The 16,145-nt window shown below is 44.5% G+C and overlaps 1 protein-coding gene across 1 annotated transcript in view; it reads left to right on the top strand.

Moving 5' to 3' along the window:
• LOC140206151 (probable voltage-dependent R-type calcium channel subunit alpha-1E) overlaps positions 1-16,145 on the top strand; it is a 632,362-nt gene that overhangs the window by 326,553 nt on the left and 289,664 nt on the right. Inside the window, exon 10 of the mRNA XM_072274389.1 lies at positions 4,666-4,722. Within this exon, the coding sequence (XP_072130490.1) occupies positions 4,666-4,722 (57 nt within the window). The remainder of the gene's footprint in view (positions 1-4,665; positions 4,723-16,145) is intronic.

Below are 16,145 nucleotides of genomic sequence, written 5' to 3'. Positions count from 1 at the left end.
TTCTCAGTGTTGAAAATAACAAAGAAGCATTCCCCAGTATAACATAACAAAGAAGCCATTTTAAAAAAAAGAAAGACCCCGTACATCTGCATATAGAGACTTCGATTTGCGTTAACAAGAATACATCAGGGGGAGTGTTTTTATTTTGTAAATTTTTCCGGAAATTCCTTTTCCAAGGGTAAATGGGACAATCCATCAGCATTTCCATGATTAGTCATCCTCTTGAATTCAATCTTGTAATTGGGGCCTCCAGGAAACAGAGCCCATCTCTGCATTAGTGCTGCTGCTGTTAGGGGAACACACTTCTGTGGATTGAAAATAAACACCAGTGGTAAACTCTCTCCCATACAACTATTGGTTAAAATGTTTTGCACCCCAAACCAGTCTTAAGGCCCCTTTGTCAATCCCTGCATAGTTTTTCTCTGCAGCAGTAAGGGAATGTGATGCAAAGGCTATTCATTTCCATCACTCATAACATGTGACATGACTGCACCTATACCATAAGGTGAGATATTGCAGGCAAACTGCACTGGACGGTGTGTCAGTACAGTGTCTGATGTCACCATTTGAAAACCATCTCACACTACTTTGTTCATTACCATTTCTTTCCACTCTGCAGTAATGATTTCAAGGGGTGGAGCACAGTAGCCAGGTTTGGCAGTGATCTATTATAGTAGTTGACAAATCCTAAAAAGGACTGCAGCTGTGACATGTTCTTTGGCCTTGGGACGTCCACCACTGCTTGAATTTTCTCAGCACACTGGTGTAATCCTTGAGCGTCAATAGTGTTACCACAGTAAGTGATGCTTGGTTTAAAGAATTCACGCTTGTCACGTTATGTTCTGACCCCATAATCTTCTAATCAAAACAAGGTTTTGGTTGCTTATCGTCCTTACTGGTAATAATGATGCATCTAGGTAACACTGAGTGCCTGGGCCACTTCACAGCACCTAGTCTATAGCTTTCTGCCAAAGTGCAGGTACAGATGCTGCTCCAATAAATACGCCTATTATAGTGATAAAGCCCTTTGTGAGAGTTTATGGTGAGAAACACTTTGGACTCAGCTATGTCCGCTTTGCTGAAGTGTTTTCCTCCAGAAAGGTTTGCAAAGGTATCTTCTATCCTGGGCAAAAGGTATTGCCGACATGCTCTTTGTATGTGTCCTACTTTCTTGCACTTTCTACAAGTTTAGAATCTTTTAAATTTGCATTGGTCCAGTGTAGTCGAGCCCCTGCCAGAATAGTAATGCAGCTTATTCAGTTTGGCCAGTTTCTGTTTAGAAGCTGCTCACTTTCATTTCTAACTGCAACCCAATTGTGTCTCTGTCTGTGGTTTCCATTGATGCAGCAATTTCAGTTGCTTTTCTGAGTTGTGCTTCAGTTAGGAGCCGTTTTTGAATACTTTCTTGTAAGATTCCGCAAACTGAACGATCTCTTCGTGTCTCATTAAACCCATTACTGAACTGACTGCTCAGACAGTCGCTTCAATTCAGCCTCATACACTGAAGTGGACATCCTTTCCTTTTGATTCCGCTTAAGAAACCAAAAGTTTCTGCGATCAGTAATGGCTTCGGTTCAAAATGTTCCTGCACTACCTTGACAATATCTGCAGTGCTCATTTCTGCTGGTTTTGGTTGGAGCAGTTAAACTTTGAAGCAAACAGTATGCCTTTAAACCCAATGAGCTTATCAATTTTTCTGACATCGCTGGCCATTTCTGCTTTTTTTTTTAATGATTATTACCACCCAGTACTTACTCTTTACGGACCTTTAAATTCTTCCACTTTCTAGCTTTTTAAAAAAAAGACTTGACAGTCTCTTCCCATCCAAAGAATATGTGCTGCGCTGCTTTAAAAAATTTCAACAGGCTCTGCACGTGTTGGGCTGCATTTTTTTTTGTTTGAGTGTCTTGCTGCACTTCAACAGATCCATAGCCGTCTTAGGCTCATTTTAAAAATACCTAGTTTCTAATGTTATGGTTTGTAACTTTAAAACATTAAACTAATTCAAAGGAAGACCCGGAAGTCCAGAAATGCGGATCTAACTTCAAGTTTACTTTAGTGAGGCATGCGTATAACACATGGTAGCATGATGATGTATGCAATTCACGTATTTATGTATATAACCCATAATGAATTATTAAGATGAACAAAAATGCTTAATCAACCAAAATATATATGCAAGATTACTCAAATATTTTTGAAATATTAAATAGACAACACATTTGTCAAACCACACTTGGAGTATTGTGAAGTTTTGGGCCCCTTAGCTAAAAAAGGATGTGCTGGCCCTGGAGAGGGTCCAGAAGAGATTCACAAGAATGATCCCAGAAATGAAAGGATTAATGTATGAGGAGTATTTGATGGCTGTAGGCCTTTACTCGCTGGAGTTTAGAAAAATAGTTGGGGGTGGGGGGGAATCTCATTGAACTCTAACGAATTTTGAAAGACCTAGATAGAGTGAACATGGAGTTGGGGAGAGCACAGCTTCGGATGACCCTTTAGAACAGAGATGAGGAGGAATTTCCTTAGCCAGAGGGTGGTGAATCTGTGAATTCATTACCAAAGATGGCTGTGGAGGCCAAGTCTTTGGGTATATTTAAAGCGGAGGTTGATATGTTCTTGATTAGTAAGTGTGTCAAAGGTTATCTGGAGAAGGTAGGATAATGGGGCTGTGAGAGATAATAAATCGGCCACAGTGGAATGTTGGAGAGGATTTGATGGGCTCAATAACGAGGCATGGGATCCAAGGGGACATTGATTTGTGGATCCAAAACTGGCTTGCCCACAGAAGGCAAAAAGTGGTTGTGGACGGGTCATATTCTGCATGGAGGTCAGTGACCAGTGGTGTGCCTCAGGGATCTGTTCTGGGACCCCTACTCTTCATGATTTTTATAAATGACCTGGATAAGGAAGTGTAGGAATGGGTTTGTAAATTTGCTGATGACACAAAGGTTGGAGGTGTTGTGGATAGTGTGGAGGGCTGTCAGAGGTTACAGTGGGACATTGATAGGATGCAAAACTGGGCTGAGAAGTGGCAGATGGAGTTCAACCCAGATAAGTGTGAAGTGGTTCATTTTGGTAGGTCAAATATGATGGCAGAATATAGTATTAATGGCAAGACTCTTGGCAGTGTGGAGGATCAGAGAAATCTTGGGGTCCGAGTCCATAGGACACTCAAAGCTGCTGCACAGGTTAACTCTGTGGTTAAGAAGGCATACGGTGAATTGGCCTTCATCAATCACGGGATTGAGTTTAGGAGCCGAGAGGTAATGTTGCAGCTGTATAGGACCCTGGTCAGACCCCACTTGGGGTACTGTGCTCAGTTCTGGTCATCTCACTACAGGAAGGATGTGGAAACTATAGAAAGAATGCAGGGAAGATTTACAAAAATGTTGTCTGGATTGGGGAGCATGCCTTATGAGAATAGGTTGAGTGAATTCGGCCTTTTTTCCTTGGAGCGATGGAGGATGAGAGGTGACCTGATAGAGGTGTGTAAGATGATGAGAGGCATTGATTAGATTTTTTTTAGATTAAATTAGATTATGAGAACACGCAGTCCTCTTTTATTGTCATTTAGTAATGCATGCATTAAGAAATGATACAATGTTTTTCCAGAATGATATCACGGAAACACATGACAAACCGACTTAAAAACTAACAAAAACCACATAATTATAAGATATAGTTACAACAGTGCAAAGCAATACCGTAATTTGATAAGAACAGACCGTGGCACAGTAAAAATCTCAAAGTCTCTCAAAAGTCCCATCATCTCACGCAGACGGTGAACCTCCAGCGCCGCCAACTTGCCGATGCAGCATCCTGGAAGCATCCGACCACAGTCCGACTCCGAGTCCGTCCGAAAACTCCAAGCCTCCGACCAGCTCTTCGACACCGAGCACCATCTCTACCGAGCGCTTTGACGCCGGCCCCAGCTACAGGCAATAGGCAAAGCCGAGGATTTGGGGCCTTCATCTCCGGAGATTCTCGATCGCGCAGTAGCAGCGGCAGTGAAGCAGGCATTTCAGAAGTTTCTCCAGATGTTCCTCCGTGCCTCTCACGGTTGTCTCCATCAAATCCGGATTGTGCACGGCACGGCCCCCTAGTTACACATAATCGATATCATTCGGAACGGCCGCGCGTGCTGCATCGCGCTGCCATCTCCTCCTCCCACCATGATTGTGTGGCTAGTCAGAGGCTTTATCCCAGATCTGAAGTGGCTAGCACGAGAGTTTTAAGGTGCTCTGAAGTAGGTACAGAGGAGATATCCAGGGTAAGTTTTTTTACGCAGAGAGTGGTGAGTGAGTGGAATGGGCTGCTGGCGTCAGTGGTGGAGGCAAATACAATAGGGTCTTTTAGAGACTCCTGGATAGGAACATGGAGCTTAGAAAAATAGAGGGCTATGGGTAACCCTAAGTAATTTCTAAGGTAAGGACAAGTTCGGCACAGCTTTGTGGGCCGAAGGGCCTGTATTGTGCTGTAGATTTTCTATGTTTCTAAATGGCCTAATTCTGCTTCTCTTTCTTATGGGTAGGAGCATATGGGCCACTCGGGCAGGTGAGACTGGCTCAGGTAGAGATCTTGATCAGCATGGATGAGTTAGGCCAAATGGCTTGTTTCCATGATTATTAGACTATAACTCTCTCTTTCTCTCTCCCCCAACAGAGGAAGTGATGTTACTGGAAGAAAATAAAAATGCTGGAGAGAAATCAGCCCTGGATGGTAAGATTGCCTCTGTCTGGTCTTGTCGTTTTTTGTTTTCTGTCACTCCCTTTCTGTTAGGACCCTTCCCCATCCCTTCCCACCCAATGACATTTCTGTACATTGAGCACCTTCTAAACAACATGATGCCTTTCAGCTATTCTTCCCAAAAGAGATAATTTCATATTTATCCACATTATACTGTATCTCCCAAGCTCACTCTATGTTGTCTCTTTCAATCTCTTTCAATCAAAAGAAGCCTCTTTCAATCTTGTTTACAGTTCATAATGCCATCAATTTTAATGTCATTGGCTAATGTAGAAGCTTTGCATTCTGTTCTCGCCGTGAAACAGGAATACCTCTTTTTTTTGCTCTTATTGGGGAGGGAGAGAGCCTGTGGTATGTCAAATTATCGGGTGTACGAGTAGTTTTTGAGCTACTACAAGTCTGTGTCTTTATTGATGCTTTGCTACATGCTTGAGTGCTCGGTGGAGGGTGTTGATGCTTTTATGCTAGTGGGGATGGGGGGTTGTCATTGCCTTGCGTGGGAGGGGCAATTGGGGGGAGCAGTCTTGGGGTTCTAACGTTTTAACTGCCATTCATTCTCTGGGGTACTCCTCTGTTTTCATGGATGTCTGCAAAGACGAAGAATTTCAGGATGTATATTTTATACATTTCTCTGACATTAAATGTACCTATTGACCTATCGTTCTCTCATATCAATCATTGCTAAATATTGTAAATATTTGAGGCCCAAGCACTGACCCCTGCGATACCCACTAATGACCAGCTGCCGTCCTAAATACCGGACACAAATAATTCAACACACTCACCACTGACTGACAGATTTTCTGGAATGTTGGATGTTGTTTCTATTAGTACTGCTACACACTGCTAATTCATCTTTTTTGTAGATGTTACACTGTATTTATAATAAATTTCTAATGAACCTGGTTCACAAAAGACTACAGTTGCTGGAATCTGGAACAACAAACTGCTGACAATCTCAGCAAGTCAAGCAAACTTGTGGGGGAGAACAGATAGTCGAGATTTCAGGTCAAGCACACTTGTGGGGGAGAACAGATAGTCGAGATTTCAGGTCAAGCACACTTGTGGGGGAGAACGGATAGTCGAGATTTCAGGTCAAGCACACTTGTGGGGGAGAATGGATAGTCGAGATTTCAGGTCAAGCACACTTGTGGGGGAGAATGGATATTCGAGATTTCAGGTCAAGACCATTCATCTAGACTGAAAGGTAGAGGAGAGATGGCCAGTTTTAAGCAGTAAGGGGAAGAGTCGGCAGGTGAAGAAGCATGGGGGAGGCAGAGAGCTGGGCGGTGATGGGTGGAGGTTACAAAGTGCTGTGGTAGGAGAGTAAGGTGGAGTATGGCATCAAGGGTGGGAGGTGGGAAGTGCAGATGGGAACAGTGCAGGAGGGGCCCAGTAGGAGTAGTGTGTGGTGATGGGCAGTTGGAGCAGGTAGAGGAGGGGAAGGAATCAGGGTGATGTGGGCTGGGGTGGTGTTGGAAGAACTGGGTTGCTCAGGAGGAGAGAGAAAAGATACAGCAGTGGGAGAAGTTTACTGGGAATTGAAGAATACAACGTTCTAGGTGCCAGGTTCGAGACTATCCAGGTGCAAAATGAGGTGTTGTCTGGAAGGAGCATTTGATCCATGGCTCCAGTGGTTTTAAAAAGAAGTCTGGAAACCAGTTCCCCATGTGGAGAGGGAGCATGGGCAGTAAGTGAAGAGGGATCATAGGAAGTGGGACAATGAGTGGTGAGGGATCATGGGAAGTGGCTCCAGTGAGTGGAGAGAGCCCATGGGAAGTGGGGCCCCAGTGAGTGGAGGGAGATCATGGGAAGTCACCCCAGTGAGTGGAGAGAGATCATGGGAAGTCGCCCCAGTGAGTGGAGAGAGACCATGGGAAGTCACCCCAGTGGGTGGAGAGAGATCATGGGAAGTCGCCCCAGTGAGTGGAGAGAGATCATGGGAAGTCGCCCCAGTGAGTGGAGAGAGATCATGGGAAGTCGCCCCAGTGAGTGGAGAGAGACCATGGGAAGTCACCCCAGTGAGTGGAGAGAGATCATGGGAAGTGGGGCCCCAGTGAGTGGAGAGAGATCATGGGAAGTGGGGCCCCAGTGAGTGGAGAGAGATCATGGGAAGTGGGGCCCCAGTGAGTAGAGAGAGATCATGGGAAGTGGGGCCCAAGTGAGTGGAGAGAGATCATGGGAAGTGGGGCCCAAGTGAGTGGAGAGAGATCATGGGAAGTGGGGCCCCAGTGAGTGGAGAGAGACCATGGGAAGTGGGGCCCCAGTGAGTGGAGAGAGATCATGGGAAGTGGGGCCCCAGTGAGTAGAGAGAGATCATGGGAAGTGGGGCCCAAGTGAGTGAAGAGAGATCATGGGAAGTGGGGCCCCAGTGAGTGGAGAGAGACCATGGGAAGTCACCCCAGTGGGTGGAGGGAGATCATGGGAAGTGGGGCCCAAGTGAGTGGAGAGAGATCATGGGAAGTGGGGCCCCAGTGAGTGGAGAGAGGTCATGGGAAGTGGGGCCCCAGTGAGTGGAGAGAGATCATGGTAAGTGGAGCCCCAGTGAGTGCAGAGGGAACATAGGAGGTGGGGCGGTGATGTCATAGACCAAAACATTGGGACTTGCGAGTTGGACAGTAATTCATCTGAGTTTTACTGTATTAGAAAACATAGAAAATAGGTGCAGGAGTAGGCCATTCGGCCCTTCGAGCCTGCACCGCCATTCAGTATGATCATGGTTGATCATCCAACTCAGAACCCTGTACCAGCCTTCCCTCCATATCCCCTGATCCCTTTAGTCACAAGGGCCATATCTAACTCCCTCTTAAATATAGCCAATGAACTGGCCTCAACTATTTCCTGTGGCAGAGAATTCCATAGATTCACCACTCTCTGTGTGAAGAAGTTTTTCCTAATTTCAGTCCTAAAAGGCTTCCCCTTTATCCTCAAACTATGACCCCTCATTCTGGACTTCCCCAACATCAGGAACAATCTTCCTGCATCTAGCCTGTCCAATCCCTTTAGGATTTTATACATTTCAATTAGATCCCCCCTCAATCTTCTAAATTCAGATGAGTATAAGCCTAGTCAATCCAGTCTTTCCTCATATGAAAGTCCTGCCATCCCAGGAATCAATCTGGTACTCTTTGTGCTCCCTCTATGGCAAGCATGCCTTTCCTCAGATTAGGGGACCAAAACTGCACACAATACTCCAGGTGTGGTCGCACCAAGGCCTTGTACAACTGCAATAGTACCTCCCTGCTCCTGTACTCGAATCCTCTTGCTATGAATGCCAGCATACCATTCGCCTTTTTCACCGCCTGCTGTACCTGCATGCCCACTTTCAATGACTGCTGTATAATGACACCCAGGTCTTGTTGCACCTCCCCTTTTCCTAATTGGCCACCATTCAGATAATTATCTGTTTTCCTGTTTTTGCCACCAAAGTGGATAACCTCACATTTACTCCCTCTTTCTGTTACCTGTCAACCAGTTTCCAACCCATGTCAGTACATCACCAATACATTCCAATCTTGCATGCCTAATGGAACTTTGATAAAGGCTTTCAGAAATTCCAAGTTGACCATATCTAGTTTTCTCTGATCTGTTTCAGGAATTATAGCCTCAGAAAACTATAATTTGCATTTCATGAAACTACCTTGTAACTTTGCCTCCAACTTTCACCCTGCCCTCAAGTTTGCCTGGTCCATTTCTGACACCTCCCTCCCCTTTCTAAATCTTTCTGTCTCTGTCTCTGGAGACAGCTTATCCACTGATGTCTACTATAAGCCTACTGACTCTCACAGCTATCTGGACTATTCCTCTTCTCACCCTGTCTCTTGCAAAAATGCCATCCCCTTCTCGCAATTCCTCCATCTCCACCGCATCTGCTCTCAGGATGAGGCTTTTCATTCCAGGACGAGGGAGATGTCCTCCTTTTTTAAAGAAAGGGGCTTCCCTTCCTCCACTATCAACTCTGCTCTCAAACGCATCTCCCCCATTTCACGTACATCTGCTCTCACTCCATCCTCCCGCCACCCCACTAGGAATAGGGTTCCCCTGGCCCTCACCTACCACCCCACCAGCCTCCGGGTCCAACATATTACTCTCCGTAACTTCCACCACCTCCAATGGGATCCCACCACTAAGCACATCTTTCCCTCTCCCCCCCCCCCGCTTTCCGCAGGGATCGCTCCCTACGCGACTCCCTTGTCCATTCGTTCCCCCCCATCCCTCCCCACTGATCTCCCTCCTGGCACTTATCCTTGTAAGCGGAACAAGTGCTACACATGCCCTTACACTTCCTCCCTTACCACCATTCAGAGCCCCAGACAGTCCTTCCAGGTGACGCGACACTTCACCTGTGAGTCGGCTGGGGTGATATACTGCGTCCGGTGCTCCCGATGTGGCCTTCTATATATTGGCGAGACTCAACGCAGACTGGGAGACCGCTTTGCTGAACACCTACGCTCTGTCCGCCAGAGAAAGCAGGATCTCCCAGTGGCCACGCATTTTAATTCCACATCCCATTCCCATTCTGACATGTCTATCCACGGCCTCCTCTACTGTAAAGATGAAGCCACACTCAGGTTGGAGGAATAACACCTTATATTCCGTCTGGGTAGCCTCCAACCTGATGGCATGTACATCGACTTCTCTAACTTCCGCTAATGCCCTACCTCCCCCTCGTACCCCATCCGTTATTTATTTTTATACACACATTCTTTTTCTCTCTCTCTCCTTTTTCTCCCTCTGTCCCTCTGACTATACCCCTTGCCCATCCTCTGGGTTCCATCCCCCCCTTGTCTTTCTCCCTGGACCTCCTGTCCCATGATCCTCTCATATCCCCTTTGCCAATCACCTGTCCAGCTCTTGGCTCCATCCCTCCCCCTCCTGTCTTCTATCATTTTGGATCTCCCCCTCCCCCTCCAACTTTCAAATCTCTTACTAACTCTTCCTTCAGTTAGTCCTGACGAAGGGTCTCGGCCTGAAACGTTGACTGTACCTCTTCCTAGAGATGCTGCCTGGCCTGCTGCGTTCACCAGCAACTTTGATGTGTGCTACCTTGTCATTGTTTATGTCTCACCCTGTTGGTTCTTTCTTAGCATCATTATCCTTCATAACTTGGTTGCAGGAGGGGCAGGATTGGCAGCTCAATATTCCAGGCTTCCGTTGTTTTAGGAGCAAGAAAGTGGGAGGGATTAAAGGAGGAGGAGTGGCCATACTAGTCAGGGAAAAAATCACAACAGTGCCCATCAGGACAGACTGGAGAACTCGTCCACTGAGACTTTATGGGTGGAACTGAGGAATAAGCAAGGTATGACCATGTTAATGGGGCTTTATTACAGACCACCCAACAGTCTGAGAGCTTTAGAGAAACAAATCTGTAGAGAGATCGCAGACTGTTCAAGAAACATAAGGTTGTCATAGTCAGTGATTTTAACTTTCCACAAAACTTTCAGTTTAAGATGGCACTACTGAATGCATGTGACAGCTCACTAGCAGTTCAAAAGATGAGAAATTTGACTAAGAACACCGTAAGTTTCACCATGTTAAGCCTTTTTTCCTTCCTTTCTTTATATCTGCTCAGCTAGGGCAGCAGGGATGCCAGGCAGGTTAGTGGAATGCTCCTCTTGCGCAACATGTGAAGACATGGAGACCGCCAATGTCCCTGACAACTACAACTGTGAAAAATGCATCCAGCTGCAGCTTCTAACAATCCTTGTTAGGGAATTGGAGCTGGAACTGGATGAAAACCGGATCATTTAGTCATAGTCATAGTCACAGTCATAGTCATAATTTATTGATCCCAGGGGAAATTGGTTTTCGTTACAGTTGCACCATAAATAATTAACTAGTAATAAAACCATAAATAATTAAATAGTAATATGTAAATTATGCCAGGAAATAAGTCCAGGACCAGCCTATTGGCTCAGGGTGTCTGACCCGCCAAGGGAGGAGTTGTACAGTGTGATGGCCACAGGCAGGAATGACTTCCTATGACGCTCTGTGTTGCATCTCAGTGGAATAAGTCTCTGGCTGAATGTACTCCTGAAGTACATTTAGGAGGCTGAAGGGATGATAGATAGGACATTTAGAGAGGTAGTTACACCCAAGGTGCAGGACACAATCAGGAAGGAAAAGGGGTTAAGGAGCTAGTGCAGAGAACCACTGTGGCCATCCCTCTCAACAGCAGGTAAATCACTTTAGATACCGTTGGGGGAGTTGACCTAACAGAGGAAAGTCACAATGGTCAAGATTCCTGGATGGTATGTTGCCTCCCAGCTGCCATAGCCCGGGATATCTCGGATTGAGTCCTCAGCATTCTTAAGTGGGAGGGTGAAGAGCCAGAGGTCATGGCTATGCAGATACCAATGACATTGATGAGTAGAACAAGTGATGGGCTACTGCTTAGAGAGTTCAGGGAATTAGATGCTAAGTTAAAGGACCTCCAGGATTGTGATCTCAGGATTGCTACCTATGCCACATGCAAGTGAGGTCAGAACTAGGAAGTTTAACACGTGGCTAAGGAGTTGGTGTAGGAGGAAGGGCATAAGACTTTTGAATCATTAGGTTCTCTTTCAGGGAAGTTGGGACCTGTACAGAAGGGACAGTTTGCATCTGAAATGGAGGGGGACTAACATCCTAACGAGAAGGTTTGTTAATGCTGCACAGTGGGGATTAAACTACAGTTGTAGAGTGATGGGAACCAGAGCACCAGATCAGTTAGTGGAGGCAGATGGTGGTGAGAGCTCAGTCAGTCAGGAATCAGAAGGTTTGGTATGGTGCAACTAGAGTCCTGAGCTGCCTATATTTCAATGCAAGAAATATTGTAGAAAAGGCAGATGAGCTCAGGGGATGGATCAATACCTGGAATTATGATCTTGTAGCCATTAGGGAGACTTGGTTACAGGAGGGGCAAGACTGGCTGCTCAATATTTATGGGATTCCATTATTTAGGCACGACAGAGTGGGAGGCGTGATGTTACTAGTCAGAGAAGATGTTACAGCGATGCTCCATCAGGACAGACTGGAGAACTTGACTAGTGAGGTGTTATGGGTGGAACTGAGAAATAAGAAAGGTATGACCATGTTAACGGGGGTATATTACAGACCACCCAACAGTCCTGCAGATTTAAAGGAAGAGATTTGAGAAGAGATCGCAGACTGTTACAAGAAACGTGAGATTGTTGTATCAGGTGATTTTAATTTCCACATATTGATTGGGTCTCCCAAACTGTAGAAGGAATAGATGGGATAGTTTGTCAAATGTGTTGAGGAAAGATTCCTTCATTAGTACGTAGATGTCCCAACGAGAGAAGGTGTGATACTGCATCTGACATTATAAATGAAACAGTGCAAGTAACAAAGATTTGTCTGTGGGACCACATTGCATCTGGTGATCACAGTGCCATTAGTTTCAAAATATGCAAAAAGATAGATCTGGTCCATGAGTTGAGATTCTAAGTTGGAGAAAGGCCAATTTTGATGGTATCAGAAATGACCTGGCAAGTGTGGACTGAGACAGGCTGTTTTCTGGCAGAAGTGTACTTGGTAAGTTGGAGGCATTCAAAAGTGAAATTTTGAGAGTACAAAGCTTGTACGTGCCTGCCAGAATAAAAGGTAAAGATAACAATTGTAGAAGCCTTGGTTTTCAAGAGATATTAAGGTCCTGGTTAAAGAAAAGAAGGTGCACAGAAGGTATAGACATGAAGGAACAAATAAGGTGCTTATGGAGTTTAAAACAGGCAAGAGAACACTTAAGAAAGGAATCAGGATTGCTAAAAGAAGGCATGTAATTGCTCTAGCAGACAAGGTGAAGGAGAATCCTAAAAGTTTCTACAGATGTGTTAAGGGCAAAAGGATTGCAAGGGACGAAATTGGTCCTCTGTAAGGTCAGAATGGTGATCCATGTATGGAGTCAATACAGAGTGGGGAGATCTTAAATGCATATTTTGCAACTGTATATTTTACCCAGGAGACAGAGACAGAGTCTATTGAAGTGAGGACACTATGCAGATTACAGAGGAGGAAGTGTTTGCTACCCTGAGGCAAATTGGGTTGGATAAATCCCCAGGGCCTAACAAGGTGTTCCCTTGAATATTACAGGAGACAAGTGAAGAAATTGCAGGTGCCCTAGCAGAGATATTTAATAGATCCTCTGCTATAGGGGAGGTACCAGAGGTCTGGAGGTTAGCCAGTGTGGTTTTCTGCTGTTTCAGAAAGGTTCTAAAAATATACCAAGAAATTATAGGCCGGTGAGTCTGACATCAGTTATGGGACATTTATTGGACAATATTCTAAGGGACCGGATATATAAGTTATGGATTGCTATGGATTGATTAAGGATAGTCAGCATGGCTTTGTGCATGGTGGGTCATGTCTAACTAATCTTACAGAGTTTTTCAAGGAAGTTACCAGGAAAGTTACAGAAGGCAAGGCAGCCGATGTGGTCTACATGGACTTTAGCAAGGCATTTAACAAGGTTCCACGTGGGAGGCTGGTCAAGAAGGTTCAGTCACTTGGTATTCAAAATGAGGTAGTAAATTGGATTAGACATTGACTTTGTGGGAGAAGCCAGAAAGTGGTAGTAGATGGTTGTCTCTCTGACTGGAGGCCTGTGACTAGTGGGTCCATTACTGTTTGTCACCTGTAACAAAAATCTGGATGATAATGTGGTTATCTGGGTCGGTGCATTGCAAGACACCAAGGCTGGGGTGTAGTGGACAGATAGGAAGATTATCAAAACTTGCAGTGCGATCTGGACCAGCTGAAAAATGGAAGATGGAATTTAATGCAGACGAGTGTGAGGTGATGCTCTTTGGTAGGATCAACCAGGGTAGGTCTTACACAGTGCATGGTAAGGCACTGGGGAGTGCCGTAGAACAAAGGGATCTGGGAATACAGGTACATAATATATTGAAAGTGGTGTCACAGGTCGGGTTTTAAAGAAAGCTTTTGGCCGATTGGTCTTCATTAATCAAAGTACTGAGTACCGGAGATAGGATGTTATGTTGAAGTTGGTGCGGACTAATCTGGAGTACTGTGTGCATTTTTGGTCATCTACATACAGGAACAATGTAAGTAAGATTAAAGGAGTACAGAGAAAATTTATAAAGAGATGCCAGATCTTGAGGACCTGAAATATGAGGAAAGAGTGAATAAGTTAGGACTTTGTTCCTTGGAACATAGAAGATGGAGAGGAGATTTGATGGAGATATCCAAAATTATGAGGGATATATATATAGGATAAATGCAAGCAGGTTTTTCCACTGAGATTGGATGGCACTACAACTAGAGGTCATGTGTTAAGGGTGAAATGTTAAAAGTTTAAGGGAACATGAGGGGAAACTTCTTCACTCAGAGTTGTGAGAGTGTGGAACATGCTGCCAACCCAAGCGGTGGATATGCGTTCAATTTCAAAATTTAGAAGAAGTTTGGATAGATACATGGATGATAGGGGTATGGAGGGCTAAGGTTCTGGTACAGGTTGATGGGAGTAGGCTGTTTAAATGGTTAATCATGTACTAGATGGGTCAAAGGGCCGGTTTATATGCTGTACATTTCTATGACCCTATTACAGTGTCTCGTGTTTTCCCCCTTCCCATTGCTACATTATCTGGTCTGTAGTTTTCTGTTTTCCCTCCCCCTCCTTTTTTTTAAATATTTGCCTCCTTCCAATCTGTGAGGATTGTTCCATGGTTAATAGAATTATGGAAAGCAATCAGTGCATCCACCCTAGTAATTTCTAATGTAAATTATTAAGCCTTGGGGATTTATTAGCTTTCAGTCCCATTATTTTCTCTAGTTTTATTTTCTTACTAATACTAATTTCCTTTAGTTCCTTACCATCATTAGATTCCTGGTTCATAACTTTTCTTGTAGGTTGAAACAGCATTGATGACTTTCATTCTCCCATTTACACTAAACCCACATTGATCCTGTTTTCTATTTTCCATGTTCCCATCACAAACACACTAGGGACATTTTGTACAGTACAGCACAGGAACAGGTCTTCCAGACAAGATGTTGTGCTAAATTAATTAAGCTAATGGTAGCTTCTTCTTGCAGATAATCCGTATCCCTCCACTCTTTCCCTATCTTCAGGTGCCCTCTAAAAACATCATAAACACCACAGTTGTATCTATTTCCACTGTCACCCCAGACATCCACCACTCTGTATAAAAATAAAATGCCCCACACATCTCCTTTGAACTTTTCCTCTCTCACCCTTAATACATGCCCTCTGCTAATAGATATTTCAACTCTTGGACAAAGATACCAGCTGTGTACTGTCATAATTTTATGGTCTTTTAAAAGGCTCAATCTTTGCTGTTCCAGGTGAAACAACCCTAGCTTGTTCAGATACTCCTTTAAGCACATGTCCCCTGGTCCAGGCAGCATTTGACTAACTTCATCTGAACCCTCCACATCGTTCCTCTAAATGGTTGAGCAGAACTGAATGCAATACTTCAGGTACAGAGTTTGATGAAAGCTGCGAAATACCTTACTCTGCACAGCTTACAGTCATCAATTCACTTACAATCCATGCATCTTTAGGATGTTGGAGGAAACTGGAGCACCCTGAATCGCATGTTGTCACAAGGAGAACATGCAAGCTCTGCAGACACAGCCCTAGAGGCCAGGATTAAACCTGATTAAAATCAGTAGTTGTACTAACTGTGAAATTTTGTCACTTAAAACCTACCTTTATCCTTTCCTGTAATAACTCCACCAACTCACAAACCCAAGATCAGAATCAGAATCACGTTTGTGTAGTGGTTAGCGTGATACTATTATAGCTCAGGGCATCAGAGTTCGATTCTGTCACCCTCTGTAAGGAGTTTGTGAGTCCTCCCCATGAACCTGTGGGTTTCCTCCCACAGTCCAAAGACGTATTGGTTAGTAAAGTAGGTCAATTGGTCATTTTAAATTGCTCTGTGATTAGGCTGGGGTTAAATAAGTGGGTTGCTAGGCAGTGGAACTCAGTGGGCTGGAGGGGCCTGATCTGCACTGTATCTCTAAAAAATATATAAATAATCAGATTTAATATCACAGTTGTGAAATGTGTTGTTTTGCAGCAGCAGTACATTGCAAAACATAATAATAAACTATAATTTACAATATGAAACATATGTTTAAAATTTAAATTGATCATGCAGTGCAATTCTGAACCAAACTTGAATTAACAAAGGATGCTTGGCAGTTGTGGCGGGTCTTGAATACTATCACCTTTTATAAAGTTAAATCAAGCGACATAGGAGACAATAGGGCTTTGCTTCCAGATGCCCTCTATGCTTGCTTTGACCATCAAAACATGGAGGAACCATCATGATCTCCCACATCCCCTGATGATCCTATAATTTCAGTCCCTGAATCTAATGTGTGAGCAGCCTTGAGAAGGGTGAACCCAT

This window comes from Mobula birostris, chromosome 12 (assembly GCF_030028105.1).
Source record: "Mobula birostris isolate sMobBir1 chromosome 12, sMobBir1.hap1, whole genome shotgun sequence".
Taxonomy (NCBI): Eukaryota; Metazoa; Chordata; class Chondrichthyes; order Myliobatiformes; family Myliobatidae; genus Mobula; species Mobula birostris.
The sequence above is the reverse complement of the archived record's forward strand: the minus strand, read 5'-3'. Positions and strand labels throughout refer to the sequence as shown.